The sequence below is a fragment of the Engystomops pustulosus genome, chromosome 6 (assembly GCF_040894005.1).
Source record: "Engystomops pustulosus chromosome 6, aEngPut4.maternal, whole genome shotgun sequence".
Taxonomy (NCBI): domain Eukaryota; kingdom Metazoa; phylum Chordata; class Amphibia; order Anura; family Leptodactylidae; genus Engystomops; species Engystomops pustulosus.
Window position 1 is genome coordinate 29753792 of NC_092416.1, and position 23471 is coordinate 29777262.

General features: G+C 47.2%; 2 protein-coding genes across 15 annotated transcripts in view; one reads left to right on the forward strand and one right to left on the reverse strand.

Moving 5' to 3' along the window:
• The first annotated feature begins 7 nt into the window (after positions 1-7).
• On the forward strand, positions 8-16240 carry LDLRAD2 (low density lipoprotein receptor class A domain containing 2). 2 transcript variants are annotated; one of them, XM_072155402.1, is made up of 8 exons: positions 8-63; positions 4944-5505; positions 5658-6205; positions 12648-12893; positions 13171-13650; positions 13832-14014; positions 15213-15356; positions 15751-16240. In XM_072155402.1, the coding sequence occupies exons 3-8, from the start codon at positions 5896-5898 to the stop codon at positions 15999-16001; spliced, it is 1614 nt and encodes a 537-aa protein (XP_072011503.1). In that variant the 5' UTR covers positions 8-63; positions 4944-5505; positions 5658-5895; the 3' UTR covers positions 16002-16240. The 2 variants fall into 2 exon arrangements, with proteins under 2 accessions (XP_072011503.1, XP_072011504.1); XM_072155403.1 differs by lacking the exon at positions 12648-12893.
• Positions 16241-16279: 39 nt separating this feature from the next.
• The window catches only part of HSPG2 (heparan sulfate proteoglycan 2), a 97445-nt gene continuing 90253 nt past the window's right edge, over positions 16280-23471 (reverse strand). For 9 of the 13 annotated variants that reach the window (XM_072155396.1, XM_072155393.1, XM_072155389.1 and 6 more), the window contains 11 exons: positions 23121-23365; positions 22857-23028; positions 22475-22597; positions 20437-20490; positions 19960-20035; positions 19765-19843; positions 19483-19524; positions 19216-19286; positions 19045-19128; positions 18627-18730; positions 16280-17973 (listed from right to left, as the gene is read on the reverse strand). In XM_072155396.1, the coding sequence (XP_072011497.1) occupies positions 17801-17973; positions 18627-18730; positions 19045-19128; positions 19216-19286; positions 19483-19524; positions 19765-19843; positions 19960-20035; positions 20437-20490; positions 22475-22597; positions 22857-23028; positions 23121-23365 (1223 nt within the window). In that variant the 3' untranslated portion in view covers positions 16280-17800. The remainder of the gene's footprint in view (positions 17974-18626; positions 18731-19044; positions 19129-19215; positions 19287-19482; positions 19525-19764; positions 19844-19959; positions 20036-20436; positions 20491-22474; positions 22598-22856; positions 23029-23120; positions 23366-23471) is intronic. The other 4 variants (XM_072155390.1, XM_072155399.1, XM_072155395.1 and 1 more) reach the window with 2 other exon arrangements.

Here is a 23471-nt window from a genome sequence, read left to right on the forward strand (position 1 = left end):
CGAGCGCGGGATATACTGGCCCCGCCCCCAGAGCGGGAGTACGGTGCTACGCAGAAAGTCTGTGTGAGGAGAAGACAGAGACTAGAGACTGCGCCAGAGATAATGGAAGAGGCCAGAACTAGAGACAGCGCTAGGGATAATGGAGGAGGCCGGGACTAGAGACAGCGCCAGGGATAATGGAGGAGGCCGGGACTAGAGACAGCGCCAGGGATAATAGAGGAGGCCGGGACTACAGACAGCGCCAGGGATAATGGAGGAGGCTGAGACTAGAGACAGCGCCAGGGATAATGGAGGAGGCCGGGACTAGAGACAGCGCCAGGGATAATGGAGGAGGCCGGGACTAGAGACAGCGCCAGGCATAAAGGAGGTGGCAGAGACTAGAGACAGCGCCAGGGATAATGGAGGAGGCCGAGACTAGATACAGTGCCAGGGATAATGGAGGAGGCCGGGACTAGAGACAGCGCCAGGCATAAAGGAGGTGGCAGAGACTAGAGACAGCGCCAGGGATAATAGAGGAGGCAGAGACTAGAGACAGCGCCAGGGATAATGGAGGAGGCCGGGACTAGAGACAATACAGCGCCAGGGATAATGGAGGAGGCTGAGACTAGAGACAGCGCCAGGGATAATGGAGGAGGCTGAGACTAGAGACAGCGCCAGGGATAATATAGGAGGCTGAGACTAGAGACAGCGCCAGGGATAATGGAGGAGGCTGAGACTAGAGACAGCGCCAGGGATAATGGAGGAGGCTGAGACTAGAGACAGCGCCAGGGATAATGGAGGAGGCTGAGACTAGAGACAGCGCCAGGGATAATGGAGGAGGCCGGGACTAGAGACAAGACAGCGCCAGGGATAATGGAGGAGGCTGAGACTAGAGACAGCGCCAGGGATAATGGAGGAGGCTGAGACTAGAGACAGCGCCAGGGATAATATAGGAGGCTGAGACTAGAGACAGCGCCAGGGATAATGGAGGAGGCTGAGACTAGAGACAGCGCCAGGGATAATGGAGGAGGCTGAGACTAGAGACAGCGCCAGGGATAATGGAGGAGGCTGAGACTAGAGACAGCGCCAGGGATAATGGAGGAGGCCGGGACTAGAGACAAGACAGCGCCAGGGATAATGGAGGAGGCCGGGACTAGAGACAGCGCCAGGGAAAATGGAGGAGGCCGGGACTAGAGACAGCGCCAGGGATAATGGAGGAGGCTGGGACTAGAGACAAGACAGCGCCAGGGATAATAGAGGAGGCAGAGACTAGAGACAGCGCCAGGGATAATGGAGGAGGCTGGGACTAGAGACAGCGCCAGGGATAATGGAGGAGGCTGGGACTAGAGACAGCGCCAGGGATAATGGAGGAGGCCGGGACTAGAGACAGCACTAGGGATAATGGAGGAGGCCGGAACTAGAGACAGTGCCAGGGATAATGGAGGAGGCCGGGACTAGAGACAGCGCCAGGGATAATGGAGGAGGCCGGGACTAGAGACAGCGCCAGGGATAATAGAGGAGGCCGGGACTAGAGACAGCGCCAGGGATAATGGAGGAGGCCGGGACTAGAGACAGCGCCAGGGATAATGGAGGAGGCCGGGACTAGAGACAGCGCCAGGCATAAAGGAGGTGGCAGAGACTAGAGACAGCGCCAGGGATAATGGAGGAGGCTGAGACTAGAGACAGCGCCAGGGATAATGGAGGAGGCCGGGACTAGAGACAGCGCCAGGGATAATGGAGGAGGCTGAGACTAGAGACAGCGCCAGGGATAATGGAGGAGGCTGGGACTAGAGACAGCGCCAGGGATAATGGAGGAGGCAGAGACTAGAGACAGCGCCAGGGATAATGGAGGAGGCTGGGACTAGAGACAGCGCCAGGGATAATGGAGGAGGCCGGGACTAGAGACAGCGCCAGGGATAATGGAGGAGGCCGGGACTAGAGACAGCGCCAGGGATAATGGAGGAGGCCGGGACTAGAGACAGCGCCAGGGATAATGGAGGAGGCCGGGACTAGAGACAGCGCCAGGGATAATGGAGGAGGCTGAGACTAGAGACAGCGCCAGGGATAATGGAGGAGGCCGGTACTAGAGACAGCGCCAGAGATAATGGAGGAGGCTGAAACTAGAGACAGCGCCAGGCATAAAGGAGGTGGCAGAGACTAGATACAGCGCCAGGGATAATGGAGGAGGCTGAGACTAGAGACAGCGCCAGGGATAATCGAGGAGGCCGGGACTAGATACAGCGCCAGGGATAATGGAGGAGGCCGGGACTAGAGACAGCACTAGGGATAATGGAGGAGGCCGGAACTAGAGACAGTGCCAGGTATAATGGAGGAGGCTGGGACTAGAGACAGCGCCAGGGATAATGGAGGAGGCCGGGACTAGAGACAGCGCCAGGGATAATAGAGGAGGCCGGGACTAGAGACAGCGCCAGGGATAATGGAGGAGGCCGGGACTAGAGACATCGCCAGGGATAATGGAGGAGGCCGGGACTAGAGACAGCGCCAGGGATAATGGAGGAGGCCGGGACTAGAGACAGCGCCAGGCATAAAGGAGGTGGCAGAGACTAGAGACAGCGCCAGGGATAATGGAGGAGGCTGAGACTAGAGACAGCGCCAGGGATAATGGAGGAGGCCGGGACTAGAGACAGCGCCAGGGATAATAGAGGAGGCAGAGACTAGAGACAGCGCCAGGGATAATGGAGGAGGCCGGGACTAGAGACAGTGCCAGGGATAATGGAGGCCGGGACTAGAGACGGCGCCAGGGATAATGGAGGAGGCCGGGACTAGAGACAGCGCCAGGGATAATGGAGGAGGCCGGGACTAGAGACAGCGCCAGGGATAATGGAGGAGGCTGAGACTAGAGACAGCGCCAGGGATAATGGAGGAGGCCGGTACTAGAGACAGCGCCAGGGATAATGGAGGAGGCTGAAACTAGAGACAGCGCCAGGGATAATGGAGGAGGCTGAGACTAGAGACAGCGCCAGGGATAATGGAGGAGGCTGGGACTAGAGACAGCGCCAGGGATAATGGAGGAGGCCGGGACTAGAGACAGCGCCAGGGATAATGGAGGAGGCTGAGACTAGAGACAGCGCCAGGGATAATGGAGGAGGCCGGGACAAGAGACAGCGCCAGGGATAATGGAGGAGGCCGGGACTAGAGACAGCGCCAGGGATAATGGAGGAGGCCGAGACAAGACAGCGCCAGGGATAATGGAGGAGGCCGAGACTAGAGACAGAGCCAGGGATAATGGAGGAGGCCGGGACTAGAGACAGCGCCAGGCATAAAGGAGGTGGCAGAGACTAGATACAGCGCCAGGGATAATAGAGGAGGCAGAGAAAAGACAGCGCCAGGGATAATGGAGGAGGCCGAGACTAGAGACAGCGCCAGGGATAATGGAGGAGGCCGAGACTAGATACAGTGCCAGGGATAATGGAGGAGGCCGGGACTAGAGACAGCGCCAGGGATAATGGAGGAGGCTGAGACTAGAGACAGCGCCAGGGATAATGGAGGAGGCCGAGACTAGAGACAGCGCCAGGGATAATGGAGGAGGCCGGGACTAGATACAGTGCCAGGGTTAATGGAGGAGGCCAAGACTAGTCTCGGCCTCCTCCATTATCCCTGGCACTGTATCTAGTCTTGGCCTCCTCCATTAACCCTGGCACTGTATCTAGTCCCGGCCTCCTCCATTATCCCTGGCGCTGTCTCTAGTCTCGGCCTCCTCCATTATCCCTGGCGCTGTCTTTTCTCTGCCTCCTCTATTATCCCTGGCGCTGTATCTAGTCTCAGCCTCCTCTATTATCCCTGGCGCTGTCTCTAGTCTCGGCCTCCTCCATTATCCCTGGCACTGTATCTAGAGACAGCGCCAGGGATAATAGAGGAGGCTGAGACTAGATACAGCGCCAGGGATAATAGAGGAGGCAGAGAAAAGACAGCGCCAGGGATAATGGAGGAGGCCGAGACTAGAGACAGCGCCAGGGATAATGGAGGAGGCCGGGACTAGATACAGTGCCAGGGTTAATGGAGGAGGCCAAGACTAGATACAGTGCCAGGGATAATGGAGGAGGCCGAGACTAGAGACAGCGCCAGGGATAATAGAGGAGGCTGAGACTAGATACAGCGCCAGGGATAATAGAGGAGGCAGAGAAAAGACAGCGCCAGGGATAATGGAGGAGGCCGAGACTAGAGACAGTGCCAGGGTTAATGGAGGAGGCCAAGACTAGATACAGTGCCAGGGATAATGGAGGAGGCCGAGACTAGAGACAGCGCCAGGAATAATAGAGGAGGCCGGGACTAGAGACAGCGCCAGGGATAATAGAGGAGGCCGGGACTGGAGACAGCACCAGGGATAATGGAGGAGGCTGAGATTAGAGACAGCGCCAGGGATAATAGAGGAGGCAGAGACTAGAGACAGCGCCAGGGATAATAGAGGAGGCCGGGACTAGAGACAGCGCCAGGGATAATAGAGGAGGCTGAGACTAGAGACAGCGCCAGGGATAATGGAGGAGGCTGAGACTAGAGACAGCGCCAGGGATATTAGAGGAGGCCGGGAATAGAGACAGCGCCAGGGATAATGGAGGAGGCTGAGACTAGAGACAGCGCCAGGGATAATGGAGGAGGCAGAGACTAGAGACAGCGCCAGGGATAATAGAGGAGGCAGAGACTAGAGACAGCGCCAGGGATAATAGAGGAGGCCGGGACTAGAGACAGCGCCAGGGATAATGGAGGAGGCTGAGACTAGAGACAGCGCCAGGGATAATGGAGGAGGCTGAGACTAGAGACAGCGCCAGGGATAATAGAGGAGGCAGAGACTAGAGACAGCGCCAGGGATAATGGAGGAGGCCGGGACTAGAGACAGCGCCAGGGATAAGGCCATGGTCACACGTACTGCTAGTGCACAGAGGACGGTCTTTGGCCCGAAAGCATAGTCTCCTGTATTCAGTCTCTTTTTTTTTTTTTTTTTGCAGACCCATAGACTTCTATTCCCGCATGCATGAAAATATAGAACAGGTTCTCAATTATTGTCAAAAGTGGAAAAAAACTGAAATGTGAAAACACAAATAGAGACTATTGGTTCAGTAAGGCTTCAGTGAAAATCACAGATGAGAAAAACGCCAGTGTGAAGGAGCCCTTGCTCGGTGGCAACAGTAAAATCCACTGCAGCCAATTAGTGGTCACATTCACTTCTCGGAGTTTCTATGAATGACACAGTGAAAGTGAGCGATGCTGCTGTGCATGTTACATATCTAAATATAGTTAATTAACTATTTACGATGATTTAGACAATGATGAGCCTTATAGTGCTACGTAGTGGGGATTAGTGTTGGATGAGGCTGTTCCTAACCCAAATTGAGGTATATTGCATGGTCCTAGTAGATGGTTAGAGTCTTGACTTCCCTCTTTGCTCGTGACTTGGATATGTCGGTGATTCCCATATTTCATACGCAATGTAAAGTTTTGGATTCAAGGAAAAAAGGATGAAACAATCGGTCTGTGATGTGGGGACGGAGGTGATCTATTTTTACCATGGTATGTGGGAGAGATTTGTTGTATTGGAGGTAATGTTAAAATGTTCATTTTGTCAGAGAGAGGTGGGTTGGGGTTTGCTTTGGGAATTTAGCAATGTTTCATACTCTTGTATGATCATCTTGTAGTAATACAAGCTGATTTACTTTCATTAGATGTTCAGCACACAGCGATGCCCTGCATGGAGACAAAATGGACTGGTACTTGCAGGGGGTGATCCCTGTGGACATTCTGCAGCCTTATGTGCTACGTAATTATCCTTGGATAGTAGAAGAATCGTCAGGATATAACTAGTAAAATGCAAAGTAGAATTTTTATAAGTCGACAGGAAGGAATTGTTTGTAATCCCGGCGTGTAATAAAGAGAACACGAGCGGCTGAATAGGGAGGGACGATGACCACCACACCCCTCTCACCCCCTTCTCCATCAAACAACCATAGTTGTCCTGGATACGAAGAGACACAAATCCAAAGAACAAAAAGGCTCAGACTTCAGACAAAAGTGACTTTGAGGGGTCATTGTAGCGAAAGGAGGAAAAAAAAACTTCACGCAAGTAACATTTCAAGACTGCGAGGGCATCGCAGCTGTTACACACCCCAAGGAGGTCTGGAGCGGTATGTCAGGATGTGGACGCTACAGCCGCTGCCGCCATTGTTTTTATTGATGATGATGATTACGCCGACAGCCTACTCACTAGAGACAGGTAAGTGGCTATCACTCTGCATTATAGCGCCAGTTATGTGACCATAAAATAAACAGCAGGGCAATGGGAAGATGTGGCTCGTTGTGGTGATTATACACTGCAATATTATTAGACTCGTATGTAGAAGTTTGTCTCATTGTTGTAAACCGTCTCTTTGAAGTTCGCTCTCTGCACCATTTTATTCTGAAGTAGCTTTACAACCATCACAGCAGCTGTAACAGTGTACATGTAATGTAATCTATGCTCTTTACTGCCTCTGATTTTACATTGGGTTACAAATCCATTGATATCCCGTGAACTTTTTGCTAATTTTTAAATGTTACAGCCATAAACTTAAATGTACCGGTACTTTTTTTGATATTGTATGTGACATAGCAACACATGGTATCAAATCTTTTTTGAAATGAACACGCTTTTCCAAATTTATTGTGTGCATATGTATTCAGCCCCTACCCCTTTTCTATGATACCCATTAATAAACTCCTGATTCTCCAGTAGAGTAACAGTAAGTAGAGAACATTTGTGTAAGTCATGTACAGGCAGTCCCCAGGTTACGTACAAGATCGGTTCTGTAGGTTTGTTCTTAAGTTGAATATGTATTTAGGTCGGAATTATATATTTATAATTGTAGCTCCAGCCAAATTTTTTTTTTTATTTGTCTTTGTGACAATTGGATTGTCCTAAGAACCAGATTTAACAATAAAGCTTAATTACAGCTGTTTATTGTAGCCTAAGACTAAAATACAGTAAATTACCAACATCTAGAGGTCCGTTTGTAACTAGGGGGTCGTCTGTAAGTCGGGTGTGTTCTTAAGTAGGGGACCCCTTGTATTCTCAGTATAACTACAGCTGATTTGTGAAGCATCAGAGGTTTTTTTTGGAGAACATTAGTGAACAAACAGCATCAGGAAAGCCAAGGAAGACACCAGACAGTGCATAGATAAAGTTGTTATAAAATAGCCAAACATCTCTTGGAGCAATATTCAATGCATCATCTGTAAATGGAAGGGGTTAGACACACCTACTGATCTACCACTGACGGACACGGAGAAGCAGGATCACTCTGGAGAGACCCGCATCTCAGGTGGAACAATCAGTCCACAGGACAACTATTAGTTGTGTCCTATGAATCTGCTCAAAGAGGGTCCAGAAGAAGCCATTACTGACATCAAGTCATACGTTCTATTTGGCTTGGAGATGCAGCAAGCACATGGAAGGTGTTCTGTTCATATAAGTTTACCAAAAGTGCGTTGTCTGATGATAATGCACTCTGCCACGATGCAGTAAGATCGTGCGCCCGATATCCTGCATGTGTCGTTCCCCCGTTCAGGTCCGACAGAGTTCACCTTTTTGTGGTGCATTTAAGTGCTTAGGGTTGCGACACAATTTGAAAGTTAAATTTCGCGCTCAGTCCGAATCAGCTGGTTTGTCCAACGCCCCACCCCCTAAGTCGTGTCGCATGAAAGCCAGCGCAGCTGCGCCAAAATACGATTGTGTGTGACACAATCCGAGTGCAGGCATCCGTTAAATACCTGTCAAAGCCACGCAAATCCCGAAACCGTAGGAAAGTCCTACGAAAGTGCGATCCGCGACCCTTAGTAAATAAGCCCCTAGGACTTAGGTTCTCCTTCCAGCAGGACAATGATCCTACATACAACCAAAGCTACAATGGGGAGGGTTTACAACAAAGCATATTCATGTGCAGATAAGGGTGGTCTTATAAAAGTTTTTTCCCGGGGGGGCTGTATACATATACACTCCACACTTTTTTGCTTTAAAATTTGCAAACTGTTCCATCATTTTCATGACAAATACTCAATACTTTAAATAATAAATTATCAATAAAATATATTTTAAGTTTGAGGCTGCACATTTACTTACCCGGTCTGAGGAGTTCACCAAAAGTGCATTGTCCTATGATAATGCACCGTGCCATGATTCACTAAGATCGTGCGTCCGATATCCTGCATGTGTCGCTTCCCTGCTCAGGTCCGACAGAGTTCACCTTCTTCTTCCCGGTGCATGTAAGTGCATTGTTTTACGATACAATTTGAAAGTTAAATCCTGCACTCAGTCCGAATCGGTAGGATCGTCCGTCGGCACAACCCCCGATTTCTGTCGCATGGAAGCCGGCGCAGCTTTTAAAATCGGATTGCGTGCGACACAATCCCAGCCCAGACCCCTGTTCAATACTAATCAAAGCAGCGCAAATCCCGAAAAAAGGTGCAAAGTCCGGAGAAAGTGAGCAGTGCGACCCTTAGTTAATAAGCCCCATTGTATATGAATCATTCATCGGCTACTGTGGAACAATAGTCTGTGAATCAGTTTCTGCAGTGTATGACTGATGGATGCTCTGCTACTATTCTTGTGTTTTATGTCTTGTTTGGATATACCCTAATAGTGTACAGCGGTATACAGGCGGTCCCCTACTTAAGAACACTCGACTTACATACGACCCATAGTTACAAACAAACCTCTTGATATTGGTAATTTACTGTACTTTAGTCCTAGGCTACAATGATCAGCTGTAACAGTTATCACAGGTGTCTGTAATGAAGCTTTAGTGTTAATATTGATTCTTATGACAATCCAACATTTTTAAAATCCAATTGTCACAGAGACCAAAAAAATTATGTCTGGGATTACAACGATAAAATATACAGTTCCGACTTACATACAAATTCAACTTAACAAACCTACAGACCCTATCTTGTATGTAACCCGGGGACTGTTTGTAATGAGATTCCATTATGTATTGTCATGAGTAGAGATGAGCGTACACGATGTCCCTGTTCCGGTTCAGCCCGTGCACCCCAGACACAGCTGCTAGGGGCTTCCATTTATCAGACTGTCTGTGCGGCTGCCAATCCGTCACTATGTCTGGGTCCATTGGGTCAAACTTGAATCGGAACATCGGATCTACTTATCTTTAGTTGAGAGTTAATTACATTATTATTATTACCGTATACAGGCAGTCCCCGGGTTACATACAAGATAGGGTCTGGAGGTTTGTTCTTAAGTTGAATTTGTATGTAAGTCGAAACTGTATATTTTATAATGGAAGTTCTAGGCCATTTTTTTTCTTTTGTCCCAGTGACAATTGGAGTTTCAAAATTTTTGGTGTAATTGGACCAAGAATTATCAATAAAGCTTCATTACAGGCATCTTACAGCTGATCATTGCAGTCTGGGACTATAGTAAAGCATCCAGAGAGCTTCACCAGAGGTCACAGTGGGCAGAGGGGTCCGTCTGTAACTATGGGTTGTCTGTAAGTCGGGTGTCCTTAAGTAGGGGACCGCCTGTATACTCGTGTATAAGCCAAGTTTTTCAGCACAAAAAATGTGCTGAAAAACGTCCCCTCGGCTTATAGTCAATATATTAAAAAAAATACTTAAAAAAAAAATAAACTTATATACTCACCCTCCGGTGGCCCCCATGTGCAGCGCTGCTCCCCCGATGTCCGCGCTGCTTGTTTTCAGGCGCCCGCGCCCGTCTTCTTTCTTCTGCTGGGCGCCGCCATGTCTTGCCCCCGGGCGGCGCCTAGTATGACATCAGTCATACTAGGCGCCGTCCGGGAGAGAGCAATGGCGGCGCCCAGCAGAAGAAAGAAGACGGGCGCGGGCGCCTGAAAACAAGCAGACGGGCGAGGGTGAGTATATAAGTTTATTTTCTTTTAATGCTGGGGGCAGGCTGTATACCACTGGGGGCAGGCTGTATACCACTGGGGGCAGACTGTATACCACTGGGGGCAGGCTGTATACCACTGGGGGCAGTGCTGTATACCACTGGGGGCAGTGCTGTATACCACTGGGGGCAGGCTGTATACTACTGGGGACTGGCTGTATACTACTGGGGACTGGCTGTATACTACTGGGGGCAGGCTGGGCTGTATACTACTGGGGGAAGGCTGTATACTACTGGGGGCAGGCTGGGCTGGCTGTATACTATAGGGGGCTGGTTGGCTATATACTGGGGGGGGGGTCTGTGACCAATGCATTTCCCACCCTCGGCTTATACTCGAGTCAATAATTTTTCCCAGTTTCCCAGTTTTTCTCGGCTTATACTCGAGTATATACGGTATATGTTTACATGTAGAATTACAGAACTTACGGGAATAGCAAGTTTTAGGTTTTAGCAAAAAAATCTGAATGTTTGAGGCAATTCCCCGATGTGTATGTACAGATTTGTTGCTTTTCTATATGGTGTATGTTCCCCTCGTTTCGCTGTGGTGTGAATGTGCCGCTGCGTTCAGATCGTCATCTATGGACCTAGACACAAATACTGCAGAGAAGGATTTTGTAAATGAAAAGGGATTGAAGGGTGAAGTCTATTGGTGTTTGTGTAGTTGTTTCGCATCAGGATTTTGTTGGTATTTGTCAGTGTAGTGATTCATTTACATTTTTTGAAGAGTAACCTGCTAAATGCAATAATTAGATTAGATCAGTAGTCATTTCTCAGTGTGATCAGAGCCCAAAGTGGTGAAAAATCTCTCTGTCCTACAAGCCTCGTGTACAAGAGAGACGCATGAGCTCTTTACCGTATCATACGGATCCTTGATATCTGGCACCAGCACACGTCTCCCTCATTTACCTCATAAAGCCACTCGTCAAGTCATCGGTCACTTTATGACTTACACGGCCGGGCCTGCGGCCCACAGATACTGTTTATGTGTAGGAGGAGAGGTCAGATAAACAGCATTTACTGGGAAGTTGCCTCCTTGTATTTGCCTTCCATGATTTATACGGCCAGGATCCATCGTGCCTTGTTTGTCCCCACTGTTTGATTTGCTGCATTGGAAACACAAGCACGCTCCATGTGTATTATTATCCTTCTCCAATCCACATCAGATGGCCAGGTCACAAGTCACCATATCTGCAGACCATGTGTATTGTGCAGATTTTTTTGTGAGTTTTTCAAATTGTTTTCCCCCCGCATGAAAACTTGTCTGCAGCTACCTTACCCATAAACTCACTCTTTCAAGGCAATACAGCAGCTTCTTATTCATAACTATTCGGTACTTCCCCCACAGAGTTTTGTCACCCTTATAGAAAGTAGATGCTCACAAAAGCCGACTGTTCAAATGCCAAATTACTTATTATACTTATTATAAAACTGACTTGAAGAGAAATTCCTACTTTGTTCCCTGCTCAGTCTTATGCCCAAGTTCTATCTAGCCAAGTACTGGATTATCAGGTCATCTCAATGATGATAAATAATTTCCACTACACCTGTCTGTCTCCTGTTGACTCTGAGCTGGGCAAGAGACAGTTAAACTAGTGGTGATGGATAGATGCTTCCTCACCCCCCCCCCCCCCCCCCAGGAAGAAGCACCGGCGAAACGTACGTCGGGGTGCTGTGGTGGTGGTCAATTCTCTCTCCTGAAATTTTGCACGCCCCGGGTGGGTAATATGAATTTGTATATTTTTGGTTATGTCTATTTGGACATGATATAGGAGATGCATATACATTTGTTTATTTAGGACCACCACCACATTTGTTTGTGCTTTTGTGGAATTTTTATTGTAGCTTTTAATAATATGTTCTTGATTGCTGTATTTTGTATATAGTTTCTGGTCTATGACCTTTTGGTAACCTTTGTCCTATATACTTGTATTGGTAATGCTCCTCCACTGATATTCCTCTCTCTGCTAGTCCAGTTTGTTAGGAGACTGGTCATATCACTCTCTGGACCAGGATATCTCATAAGAGGATTGTCTGCACACTTCCCGGTCTCCTCTAGAATCCTCTAGTGTTTTCTGGACCTCTGTATGTTTTTATCTTTTGATCATTGCTTGTCTCCTGACAATCCATTTGTCTTCTGATTCTGTACTATATTGTCTTCTAGGTTTTGACCTGTATTTGTACAACCATTCTTCTTTGTCCTGCCTTTGTCCTTGTGGTTTCACTTTGGAGCAGGTAGAGAACGTCGACCAGTTGTCGATAGGATAGGCAAGTAGGTAGGGACAACTGGGACTGTCTACATTTAGGCATCATTGTCCTAGTCTCTTCTTTTCCATCTAACTGTCCATTCCTAATCATCTGCCTTACAACCCCCAGGGCACTTTGCAATGGTCATTGTTCCTCTTATGTTATGGAGATGAGGCCTATACACACACAAAGCATTTCCAAACTTACATCTCGTACAAAAGGCTTTGACAAATTTGTGTTGCTTTTTTCCAGAATGATCATAAATAAAAAAAAGTTGACTGCACTATTGTATTTCTAGTTCTACCCCTGTGTGTTCCAAATGTCGTTTTAAGAAATAGAAACCCCTTCCCCTTTAATGAATTCAGGATTTGGTGATGACTTGGTTCCCCCCCACCCCCCACTGCACTTTTCTGGTGTATTGAAGTTTTCTTGCCCCCAATTATTATTGTCATGTCTTTCGCAGCCCTTTTTTTTTTCTCCCTTCACGTGTCTATCTCATCGTCTCCATTGTCAGATCTCATTATTGTCAGACTCCGGCCATTCTTCTCTCCAGAAAACAAGCCGGTTCTCACAGCGCGGGGAGAGATTCCGGGAGCTGACGCTGCCTGGAGACAAGGCAATAAAAGACTGGAGGCTGTAAATCCTTATAGGAAGCCAGGTGACTCCTCCAGTGCTGTGAGCGATGAGACCAAGGAAGAGGCTTCCCATGGTGCCACCTGCATGAACCAGTGTAGCCGCCAGCATCAAGAGGCCACTTATGGTATAACATATTGGCCCACTGTGCGTGAGTGGACCTCAAACACAGATCCTAAGCAAGCCACCATGGGTCTGTTTATAGCTTCAGAGCTTCAGAGTTAGTACATAGCCACCGAATTAGAGGGGATAAGAAATGTAGATATTGTTTTCTTATATAGATGCAGATGTTATCCCTTCATGTAATTTGCAGAGAGCAGGACGCAGAGCGGCTCCTTAGCTCAGCCTCCAGGTCCGTCATTGTTATTGAGTGTGACTCGCGCTGTTTCTTGTGCTCTCTGCAGTCAGTATGGTGGACTTCTGTGGCCAGACAATCCGAGCCGATGGGATGATCATCAATTCACACAGTGACTCCAGAAAGTATTACTTCGTGTCTGTGGGAACGGACTGTCGTCTAACCATGCAAGCCGCAGCCCTGAAGGACAAGGTCCAGTTCCAGTTTCGCTTCTTCCTGGTCTACAGCCTTCTCCGCATGTCAAATGTTCAGGCGCCCGGAGGGGCGGTCAATGGCAGCGCACGTGCTTCATCCTCCCAGGAACCTACAAGACCCCCAGGATCCCACAGTGACCCCTGCAATGCTGGCTCATATGTCCAGTTCTATGATGGGAAAGACCACTATTCAGAACCACTGGGCTATCCGCTTTGTGGCAAGACTCTTCCAAGGCCCGTCCTCTCCACAGGAAACTATCTAACCTTGCGTTTGGTGACCCGCGGGCAGCAGCCAAGAGTTGATTTTGTTGGAGATTTCACCTCATTTCGAATTGGTAAGTGCAGTGCACGATATAATGGTGTCACATTCTCTCTATACTTTGTTGTACCTTGATCAATAAGCGATTTGATATGTCCAGATATTTGGATTATTCAGTGATGGATTTATTTGATGGATTCGGTGAAACACGTCGCTGCCTTTGACGCTAAACATATCTTGATCTCTGATACTTCTAGGCTTTAACACATCCGCATGCAAGTCGGAGCCATACTTCCCCTGCCACAATGGCAAATGCATCCCGTCCAGCCTGGTATGTGATGAGCAGAACATTGATAACTGCGGTGACGGCAGCGATCAGGCCACTGGGCCTCCGGCCAACTGTGTCAGTGTCTCCATGGACAAGAAAGCTGGCGCTAGAGGTAAACACTCAGCACATGACTATAGACCGTAAATATCATCCAAGGAATAACAATCTGTACGTGTAGGGACTCCTGTAGGGGATGAAATTCCTTTATAGAATTGTAAATGAGCAGAGAAGGGTCATATTTTGCCTGATTATCCCGTGGATAGGGCCTAACTTTTGTTCGTGGAAAAACCCCTTTAAAGAAAAAAATCTCTTATTTCAGATGACACCAGAGCTGTGGTTCTGCATGCTACAGAACTGGATATTTATATGCAGCTCATGTTCCAAGTCTTTAACTGCCTGTATCTATAGATTACAAAACCACAAGTCTGAAATATAAGATTCTTATCTTTAATACGACACCAAAACCATGGTCATTGGTACTATAGAACCAAACAAAGGGATGTCTATAGTAACATTCACACTTTAGCCTCTAAAAGTGACTTGTCTCAGACCAATGACTTGGCTCATTTGCACATGACTTTAGAGGAGATTATATTTTTATATCTAAATGGGTGAGATTTCACATATAGGAGGGAATTTTGGAAAGGACATTTCATTCCCTAACTGAGGGGGGCTGCTACCATAGTTTAATGGCGTAAAATCTGGTGAAAGAATCCTTGTTGTCCCTGAATTTTGACTTATTACTCATAAGACCGTACGCCACAATCATTCTAATGAAACAGGTTTTGAGTCGGACACTTATGGCCTCTTCAAAGAATAGGTTCTAAATTACAATTTATAAGAAGTTATGGCATATGGCGAGTGTCATTGTTGACAATTTGGCAATTGTTGTATTGTTGGCAATTTTACAGTCATAACCAGTGTCATCTTTTTCATACATAAACATATTGCAGTGCAGAATATATCATATGGGCAGCATGGTGGCTCAGTGGTTAGCACTACAGCCTTGCAGCACTGGGGTCCTGGGTTCAAGTCCCAGGGTCAACATCTGCAGAGAGTTTGTATGTTCTTTCTGTGTTTGTGTGGGTTACCTCCGGTTTCCTCCCACACTCCAAATCATACTGGTAGGTTGATTAGATTGTGAGCCCCATGAGGACAGGGACCGATTTGTCATGCTTTGTGCAGCGCTGCGTAATCTGTGTGCGTTATATAAATAAAAGAATTATTATTATATTGTGTATCAAGTATATCCTAAAATTCTAGAGGCACAATTTGTATTGAATCCCCTTTCATTCTCTGTTTATGTCCAGCCCCTATCACTAGCACAGAGGCTCCTGATGAAGCTGTTCCCCCCAGCTCTGCTACTGTAACAGATCCTCAGCTGTCAGCAGTAAATCTCACCTGTGGAAGTGAAGGAAACCAGAAGCTTCTAGTTCCAGACATTATTCAACCTCGTGAGTTAAACATAAATACCTCACATCTACAGATAATGGGTACGGCCATGTACCTGGGGAGGGAACAGGGGGTTCTGTAAATCTATTGTCCCTAATCCAAGTATTCAGTCATGGATCTTGTGTGGCAGATCTCTTTCCACTGGCTTTGCAAGCGTTTTTGAAGACAAAACCAGGAGAGGATTACAAGAAAATAAGAAGTAATATCTGTGGTGTCTTTATGACCCACACCTGGGTTTAACTTATAAAATCTGTATATTTTAGGCAGGGGGCGCACAGCAGTTTGAGGTCATGTGAAGGGCCAGTGCACCCCATGTACTGCTTTACACTGTGATGGGATCAGAAGGGCTGCTGATGTTACTGGATGGTGATTGATGTCCCCACATTTGTCTTTCAGAGCAGAGATCCTTCGCCTCCTTCCTCTACCTGTACATCATCCTGGGCTTTGTAGTGGGTGTCGCTCTCTTATTCTGGTGCTGCTGGTCGCCTGGATGGTTCATCTGGAGATTGAGCGTCTGTAGATTCATCCCCTGCTGCAACTCCTTCTGCGCCTCCTGTCACCTCTGCACCCGCAGTTGTATCCTAAAGGACAAGACACGACCCAGCAAAGTGACCCCTCAGGACACAGCTCCTACTGTGCCGGTGTGACCCAGGGAGGCAGCTGGTAAGGGGGATTATTCTGTTTTATGACCCTATGTGGGGTCCCCTGAGTCACACGGACGGCGACATCATTCTGACACAAGTACTACCTCTAGTAAGTCCGGACACGCTGAACATCTGTGCACCGGATGCTCTCGCCCCCCTGTGTCACTTATTTATTAGCGCTCTGTACATTATACGTTTAACATATTTTCTGATGAAGAAAATAAACCAAACTTTTTACTTTTTGCTCATTGTTATTATATTCAGTGACACGATGACTCGGCCCTTGTTCCAAAATCTGGTTTATTGGTTAGTTGTGAAACCCAAGGCACTGATGTAACAGAACGACATGACAGGTTCTGCCCCCTGAGCTGTAGTACTTCCATTCACACACGTATATAGACCCTGTGGTAGCACCAGTATTGCAGCACGGATGGAGGAGTCCCTGTTGTATGCCATGTGTCATATGGTGAGTATTACGGTATTTTGTAAACTGGATTTGTGTTGTTCTGGATTCTCCTCCCTCGCTGCTTTAGTTCCAGTCGGGGGTCTTGATCGTAGGTTGTTACTCCTGGACTGAAGCTTAGTGCTGCCAAAATGCAAACATTTGCAGACTCCTAGTATTGGCTGTTGCATTAGTGGTGGGTGACGTACGGTTTCTATGTGGTATAGGAGTCCTTTATAAAAACTAGTGCACAGACAGGAGGACTGTATACATCTATGTGTCTGAATACTGATCTGTAGTCTTCTAATCTAACCCCCCTTCAACTGCGGAGCTTCTCTCAGTGCATAATACAATTTACACAAACTCCAGATCATTCTGGAGACTCCAGTAGTTTCAATTTCTTCTGGTCTTAAAGACCAGAACTTCCTATCAAGCAGGGTCCCCACGTAACAATGTACATAACACAAAGCCTCCACAGCTCGTACAGGACTGGTGCCTGCCATGTCCCGCAGGCCTACCCCTAATACTCCAGGAGCGAGGTGTCATACACAGGGGAGGTCAGCGATCTGTGCGTGCAAGGTCCTGGGAGGGGTAAGTGCTGATCGTGACCTGATGTATAGACCCTGCGCATATATATATATATATCATATATCATATATATCATCAGGAATAGGCAGACAGGAATGACAGGGATTTATCTGGAAAATTTGGACCGGAGCGTCCTGCACCTTTCTAATAGTCTAATGACAATAATATGTAACGGGTAGAGAACCTGCTGCTCCTCACCACAATAAATACATTACTTGGGACATTAGTGGACTGGACAGACAAGAAGTGAAGCGTCCAGGCAGCGCTCGCTCTGTGACCGGGGAATATGTGCGGTATCTGCCGAATAACAATGACCCAACCCCCCACCGTTTGATCATTTGCAGGACAAGATGGTGTTTGATTATCAGGGACCTATTAGGGGGGACACAGGAACTGGAGCGGTGGTGTCAGAGAGGTGACGTCACACATCTGGTTTTGTTAGTTTTTTGTTTTTTTGGTTAGGGATTCTTTTTAAAAAACATACATCTGGTTCAATACATACAAATTTCCTTCATCCAGCAGTAAAACACATGGAAATCTGAAGACATTAAAAAAAATAATGAAAAAATGAAGAGATTCTGTGTAGGTAATACAGAAAATGCGCAATCCAAATACTTTCGTTAGCACCACCTCTTGGTTTTTTGGTAGCAGCAGAAGCACCTTGTATATTTAGACTCCATTTTTGACACTGTCTTTTCTTTGCTTGTTTTTTTTTTTTGTTCACTAGTCTCTCGCTTGCCCAGTTTTGGCTTTTGGGAAGCCTTGTCGCCACCTAGGAGGGGCACTCTCTGGTGTTGTGTGCCATCTCTGCCTGGTGCTTCATGTCGATGGGCTGGTGAAGCTGGCGAGATGGTCGGGCATTTAGAAGTACCAAGTTTTTGATGCATCCAGTGATCCCAGTGGAGAACTTTCCTCCTGTCATCTCCTTCACATTGGGGACTCCACCTGGAATAAGACAAATGTCAGGAAATGTGCTGCGATATCACAGGAGACTTTAGAAATTTTCCACAAATGTTTATCTGGGCTGCTGCCCCTCTCTCATCTACAATTAGTTTGTGGAAATTAGTAGAGGTCTTTTAATTGCTGCATTGTCTTTGTGAGGGTCTTATTGTTTTCACTTCCATCTTGGTGAACTCCTGGGTAATGAGGACTTTTCCTCTATAGACTTTAAAACGTAAAACGTTGTGATTATTGGGGAATCCTGGCTGGCAGTCCCCCACTATGGGTCCCGTCCCCTGGGATCTCCACAAGTATAAAGATGAAGTGGTGTATGTGAGTTCTTACACAAAAACTATATACTAACCCCATTCACTTGACAGGGCCGCACAAAGAGAAGATCAGAGGGGCCATGGCCCTAATTCTGTAAGCCAGGAGCAGCTGTCTGGGCATGGGTATACATGTTCTAACTGATTTTTGAGTAATTAATCTCAGTTTTGGACAAAAATGACATCCTGCGTCTACAAGTAAGACTTATCTCCTAAGAACAAGATTGGAACTGATTTCCATTTGTATCTGTGAAGTCGATTTAGCTGCCATGTGAGCCTTAGAGAGGACGCATTAGGAATATGTGGACATCGTACAGGGACCAATGAACTTACCCACATACACCTTGCTCTTTGTGTCCACCATTATATTTTTGCCAGGAGAGTTTCCAGTCATCACTTCTTCTCCATCAATGTGAACTGAGCCGGACTTCCCTTCCCTGATAAGGAAAGAGGACAATATTAATAGGGAGCATTGTCGGCATAGTATGACCCTACAGTCACAGTCTCAGCTGATGCTACTTGGCAGATGTTTAGTTTTCTTTTCTATTATGGAGCATCTTCAGCCCATTAGCAATGCTCTAGTTATGTAATGGAGCTACAAGGACAAGTTCACATCTGACTTGTGGACCTGGAGTGACTCTGGGTTCCCCTTTCAGTAATATCTGGGGGTCACCTCCAATTGATTGAACACCATCATGTAGCAGTAATAGTCACGAGACTGAGGATGCAGCGATGACATGGAGCATCTCACCGGATGGCAGTGATCTTGTGCCATTCGCCGTCATTGATGGGATCCTCAGTGATAATGTTGGCCTCACCGCTGCCCAGCTGGTAACTGGTAAAAGTAGAGAAATGGGAGACATGAAGACCCATGGGATAGAGATGGATCTTGCTCTGATTCTCTCTAAAGCTTTGGCCTTACCTGAAGAGGAGGTGTCCGTCCCGCAGCCCCAGGCTGATAAAGTCTCTCTCTCTGCCTTGCTCCTTCTCCTCCTGTCAAAAGTTAGGTCAATAGAGTATTTATCCGTAGGTATCACACAGGACGATGCTGATACAAGGTCTAGTAATGAGCTGAAGCTGCTACAATTATACATCAATATATCTGCCGACACAGGACAGGATGAAGCAGAAAACTGAACGTGTTGTGAGTGACATCCAAGGTGTCTCTGCTGTGTATGATTATAAATACCTGGTTAGTATCATGCAGATCATGCTCCAGCCAGAAGCCTTCCTAATAGGACATGGAAATGGAAGCTTTAATGGTGGAAACATGCAACAACCATGAATGTGGCCTCCGAAAACCCACATGTAGTCCAATGTGTCATGACCCTTGTGGCCTATATATGAGCAGTGAATGGCTGCGCACCAGTGTACAGCTCTGTGATCCGACTAGTACCATCACAATGTGAAAAATGAGATGTAGAACAGCGCTGAAATAATGGAGGGCGATCCATAATGCTAATAGACTCACCATTCCCTGCCACAGAATCACACCGTCCGTGGATGTGGTCCGCAGCTCCAGCTCAATGGTTTCTGGAGAGTCCGGCCGGCTGGAAGAAACACAACATGATCCATGTTAATAGTTCACCATCATCACAAGATGAAGTATCCACAGCCGGATCATCCCACAATATCACACAAGAAGTGGCAATGTTTTCCTTCTTACCTCCTGGGAAACAATTGCCTTGGGAAAATAATGTAGGAATCCCCGGAGAAGGAGGATCCATAAACACCTGGAGCGTCTGTATAAAAAAAACAGCACAGAAAAATATCACTGGTCGAAGTGGTGAATGAAAAAACTTTCTGAGCCAATCAGGGGAGAGTCCACATGTCAAGGGTTGAGCCAATCAACATGGAGATAGGATATGAAACCCCATAAGAAGGAACGGGGAGAAGAATTGTAAAATAAAGGTTTGGATCCTAAGAAAAACATGATTTGGGACACTGAAGATTTCAAAGCTCATCATTGCTAATATTCAGGATTTAAGATATTTAACCAGCACCAAATTTCTGCCAGATATGAAAATATGTTTATATAATGCTGGTCACATGGAAAAGACCACATAAGCCACATGCAACTTATATCCCAAATCACATTAAAGTAAAAAGGTAATGAGAAAATAATAAATTGGGGATACAATACCGTTCCCCCCACTCCCTTCGTGCACGCCGTCATCCAGATTTGCCGATGCTGCTCCTGTACAAGTGCAAATAAGCTCATTAACACAGTAACACGGGCAAAGCCAAGCGTCTAACTACAAGCTGTGGACACCATGACCGGCAGGAGACTGTGTGTGCAAGGTCCAAGACACTGGTGTGAGGAACCGTGTGTAGAAGGAGGGAAAGACACATACAGGCCGGACACTGATAGTGGGGAGTTATGTCTACATGGGATGAGGACACCATGATAGGCATGGAACTGTATGTACAGGGGGTGAAGACACCTTGAGGAGCAAGGAACTGTGTGTACAGGGGCTGAGGACACCACAAGGATCAGAGAACAGTGTGTACAGGGGCTGAAGACACCACGAGGAGCAAAGAACTGTGTGTACAGGGGCTGAAGACACCACGAGAATCAGGGAACAGTGTGTACAGGGGCTGAAGACACCACGAGGATCAGGGAACAGTGTGTACAGGGGCTGAAGACACCACAAGGAACTGTGTGTACAGGGGCTGAGGACACCACAAGGATCAAGGAACTGTGTGTACAGGGGCTGAGGACACCACAAGGATCAAGGAACTGTGTGTACAGGGGCTGAAGACGCCAAGAGGATCAAGGAACTGTGTGTACAGGGGCTGAAGACACCACGAGGATCAAGGAACTGTGTGTACAGGGGCTGAAGACGCCAAGAGGATCAAGGAACTGTGTGTACAGGGGCTGAAGACACCACGAGGATCAAGGAACTGTGTGTACAGGGGCTGAAGACACCACGAGGATCAAGGAACTGTGTGTACAGGGGCTGAAGACACCTTGAGGATCAACGAACTGTGTATATAGGGGCTGAAGATACCACGAGGATCAAGGAACTGTGTGTACAGGGGCTGAAGACACCACGAGGATCAAGGAACTGTGTGTACAGGGGCTGAAGACACCACAAGGATCGGGGAACAGTGTGTACAGGGGCTTAAGACACCACGAGGATCGGGGAACAGTGTGTACAGGGGCTGAAGACACCTCGAGGAGCAAGGAACTGTGTGTACAGGGGCTGAAGACACCTCGAGGATCAAGGAACTGTGTGTACAGTGGATGAAGGTACTATGACAAGTGAGGAACCTTGTGTTAGATGCCTGTTGTTTTTGGACATGTGCTATCAGTTGTTTCAATGGTTAGCACACGACCCTTTGCATTTCTATGGGCTCATGCACACAGCTACTTTTTCTACAGCCACGTGGAAAAGCCAATAGCCTAAGCTGTAAGACTCAGAGTGGGTCCTATTCCTGCCTAAGTTTGCTGCTTGGGAAATCTTTTCTTCTGTCATCAGTTTTACGAGTGGACATTACATAAGGGCTGCAAACAACAGACGACAGGTCTGATGTATGCGGCTAGTAAAAAGCACCGGTACATGTGCAGGTAATGGAGACACTGATAGGCAAAGGACTTTGGGTGAGCTTTTCTGGCCTTGAAAAAGTTGAGCTATATTATGCTTCACTTTTGTAGCTTTCTGACAAACTTATTACAGCTTACACCAGGAAAGTGGCATAAATTATAACTGAACTCTAGGTCAGCTTCCAACCGTGTGACTCCCTCCCCCCCCCCTCACTTGTAACCCCAAGTGTCCATGGTAAATTGCCCTTTTAAGTGTCAATTTTAACTTAATAAAAACACTCCCCTGCGTTAAACAGTGTAGGTGGATTATTATTTCACCGCTACCTGCACTACAGACATGAGCTATCCCATATCCCAATCTGTATGATCTCCCATGGCTGCCCTCTGGAGGACTGGGCCCTAGTCCTGATACAAAGTACTTACTGTGGCTGTGACTTTCTCATAACTTAAAAAATGGTGAGCACCCACTTAATTGATTTTGGAATCTTTTTATCATTAATCTTGAATTACTACATATGTGCACTGTCTCTTCTCTGTGTTCCCCTTTCCTCCCCTCTGTTGTGTCATTTATAAATCTATATGTGTCCTGTGTATGGGTGTAAGTAATTTACAGGCGCCTGACGGGTGCCCTCACCTTTCTCACAGTAGGTTCCTGAGAAACCTTCTGGGCAGTGACATTTGTTCTCCTTGCAGGTGCCCCCATTGGTGCAGGGGTTGTGGATTTGGCAGCGATCCTCGTGTGTTTCACAGCGGTCACCTGTAACATAAAGAGTTCGGGACTTGTAATACACCAAATAGCAGCCACACACGGCACATATGGACCTGATTCATAATATGTCACTTATTATACCTCGCGGTCCACAATCCCTGTACATGTGATATGAGGCTCAGCAGTGGAAAAGGAGGGGAAATCACAGTCATATCATTACAGACAAGTCACCTTAACTTAACTTTTTGCACACTGGACAGTTCTGTAGCTAAAATTAGTAAACTTTCCACCACTTTCATGCCCTCACCTTTAAAGCCATCCCGGCAGAGACACTGGTACTCGTACTCTCCGGTGGGCATGCAGCGGCCTCCGTGTAGACAGGGCTTACGGTCACAGGGAGAACTGTCATAGCACTGACTGATGCTGTGGCTCTCGACAAAACTATACGAAATATCTACTTTCTTGCCATTTATAGAAACCTGTAAAAGTCAAATACAAGCCAAGTATTAAAAACCAAGTATCAGACGTCTCCATGTCCTATGACGGTGCTCAGTATCCACAATGAGCTCACCTCTCCGATGCAGCCCTGATATGGCTGTGTCATGTTGACCGCAGAGGGGAGGGTCACTGAGCTGTCCACTCCGCCGAGGTACATGAGGGTCTTCAAATTGAGGCCGAGACTTTTTCCTGGTGAGGACCTCTTCACAGGTGGAGCCCCATCGATCTGCAGCGTGCCGTCCTTATGGATTCGCTCTGCCGACGCTTTGTGCCACTGTCCCAGTGTAATCGGTTCTGCACTTCTTAATATTGCCAACCCTACAGGCGGAAAATAAGCGACTTCCTATAGTCATTGTACACTGATGATAACGGGGCGGATATGAGCAGGTGACATTGTGATCATCAGATGTATCCACATCTATAC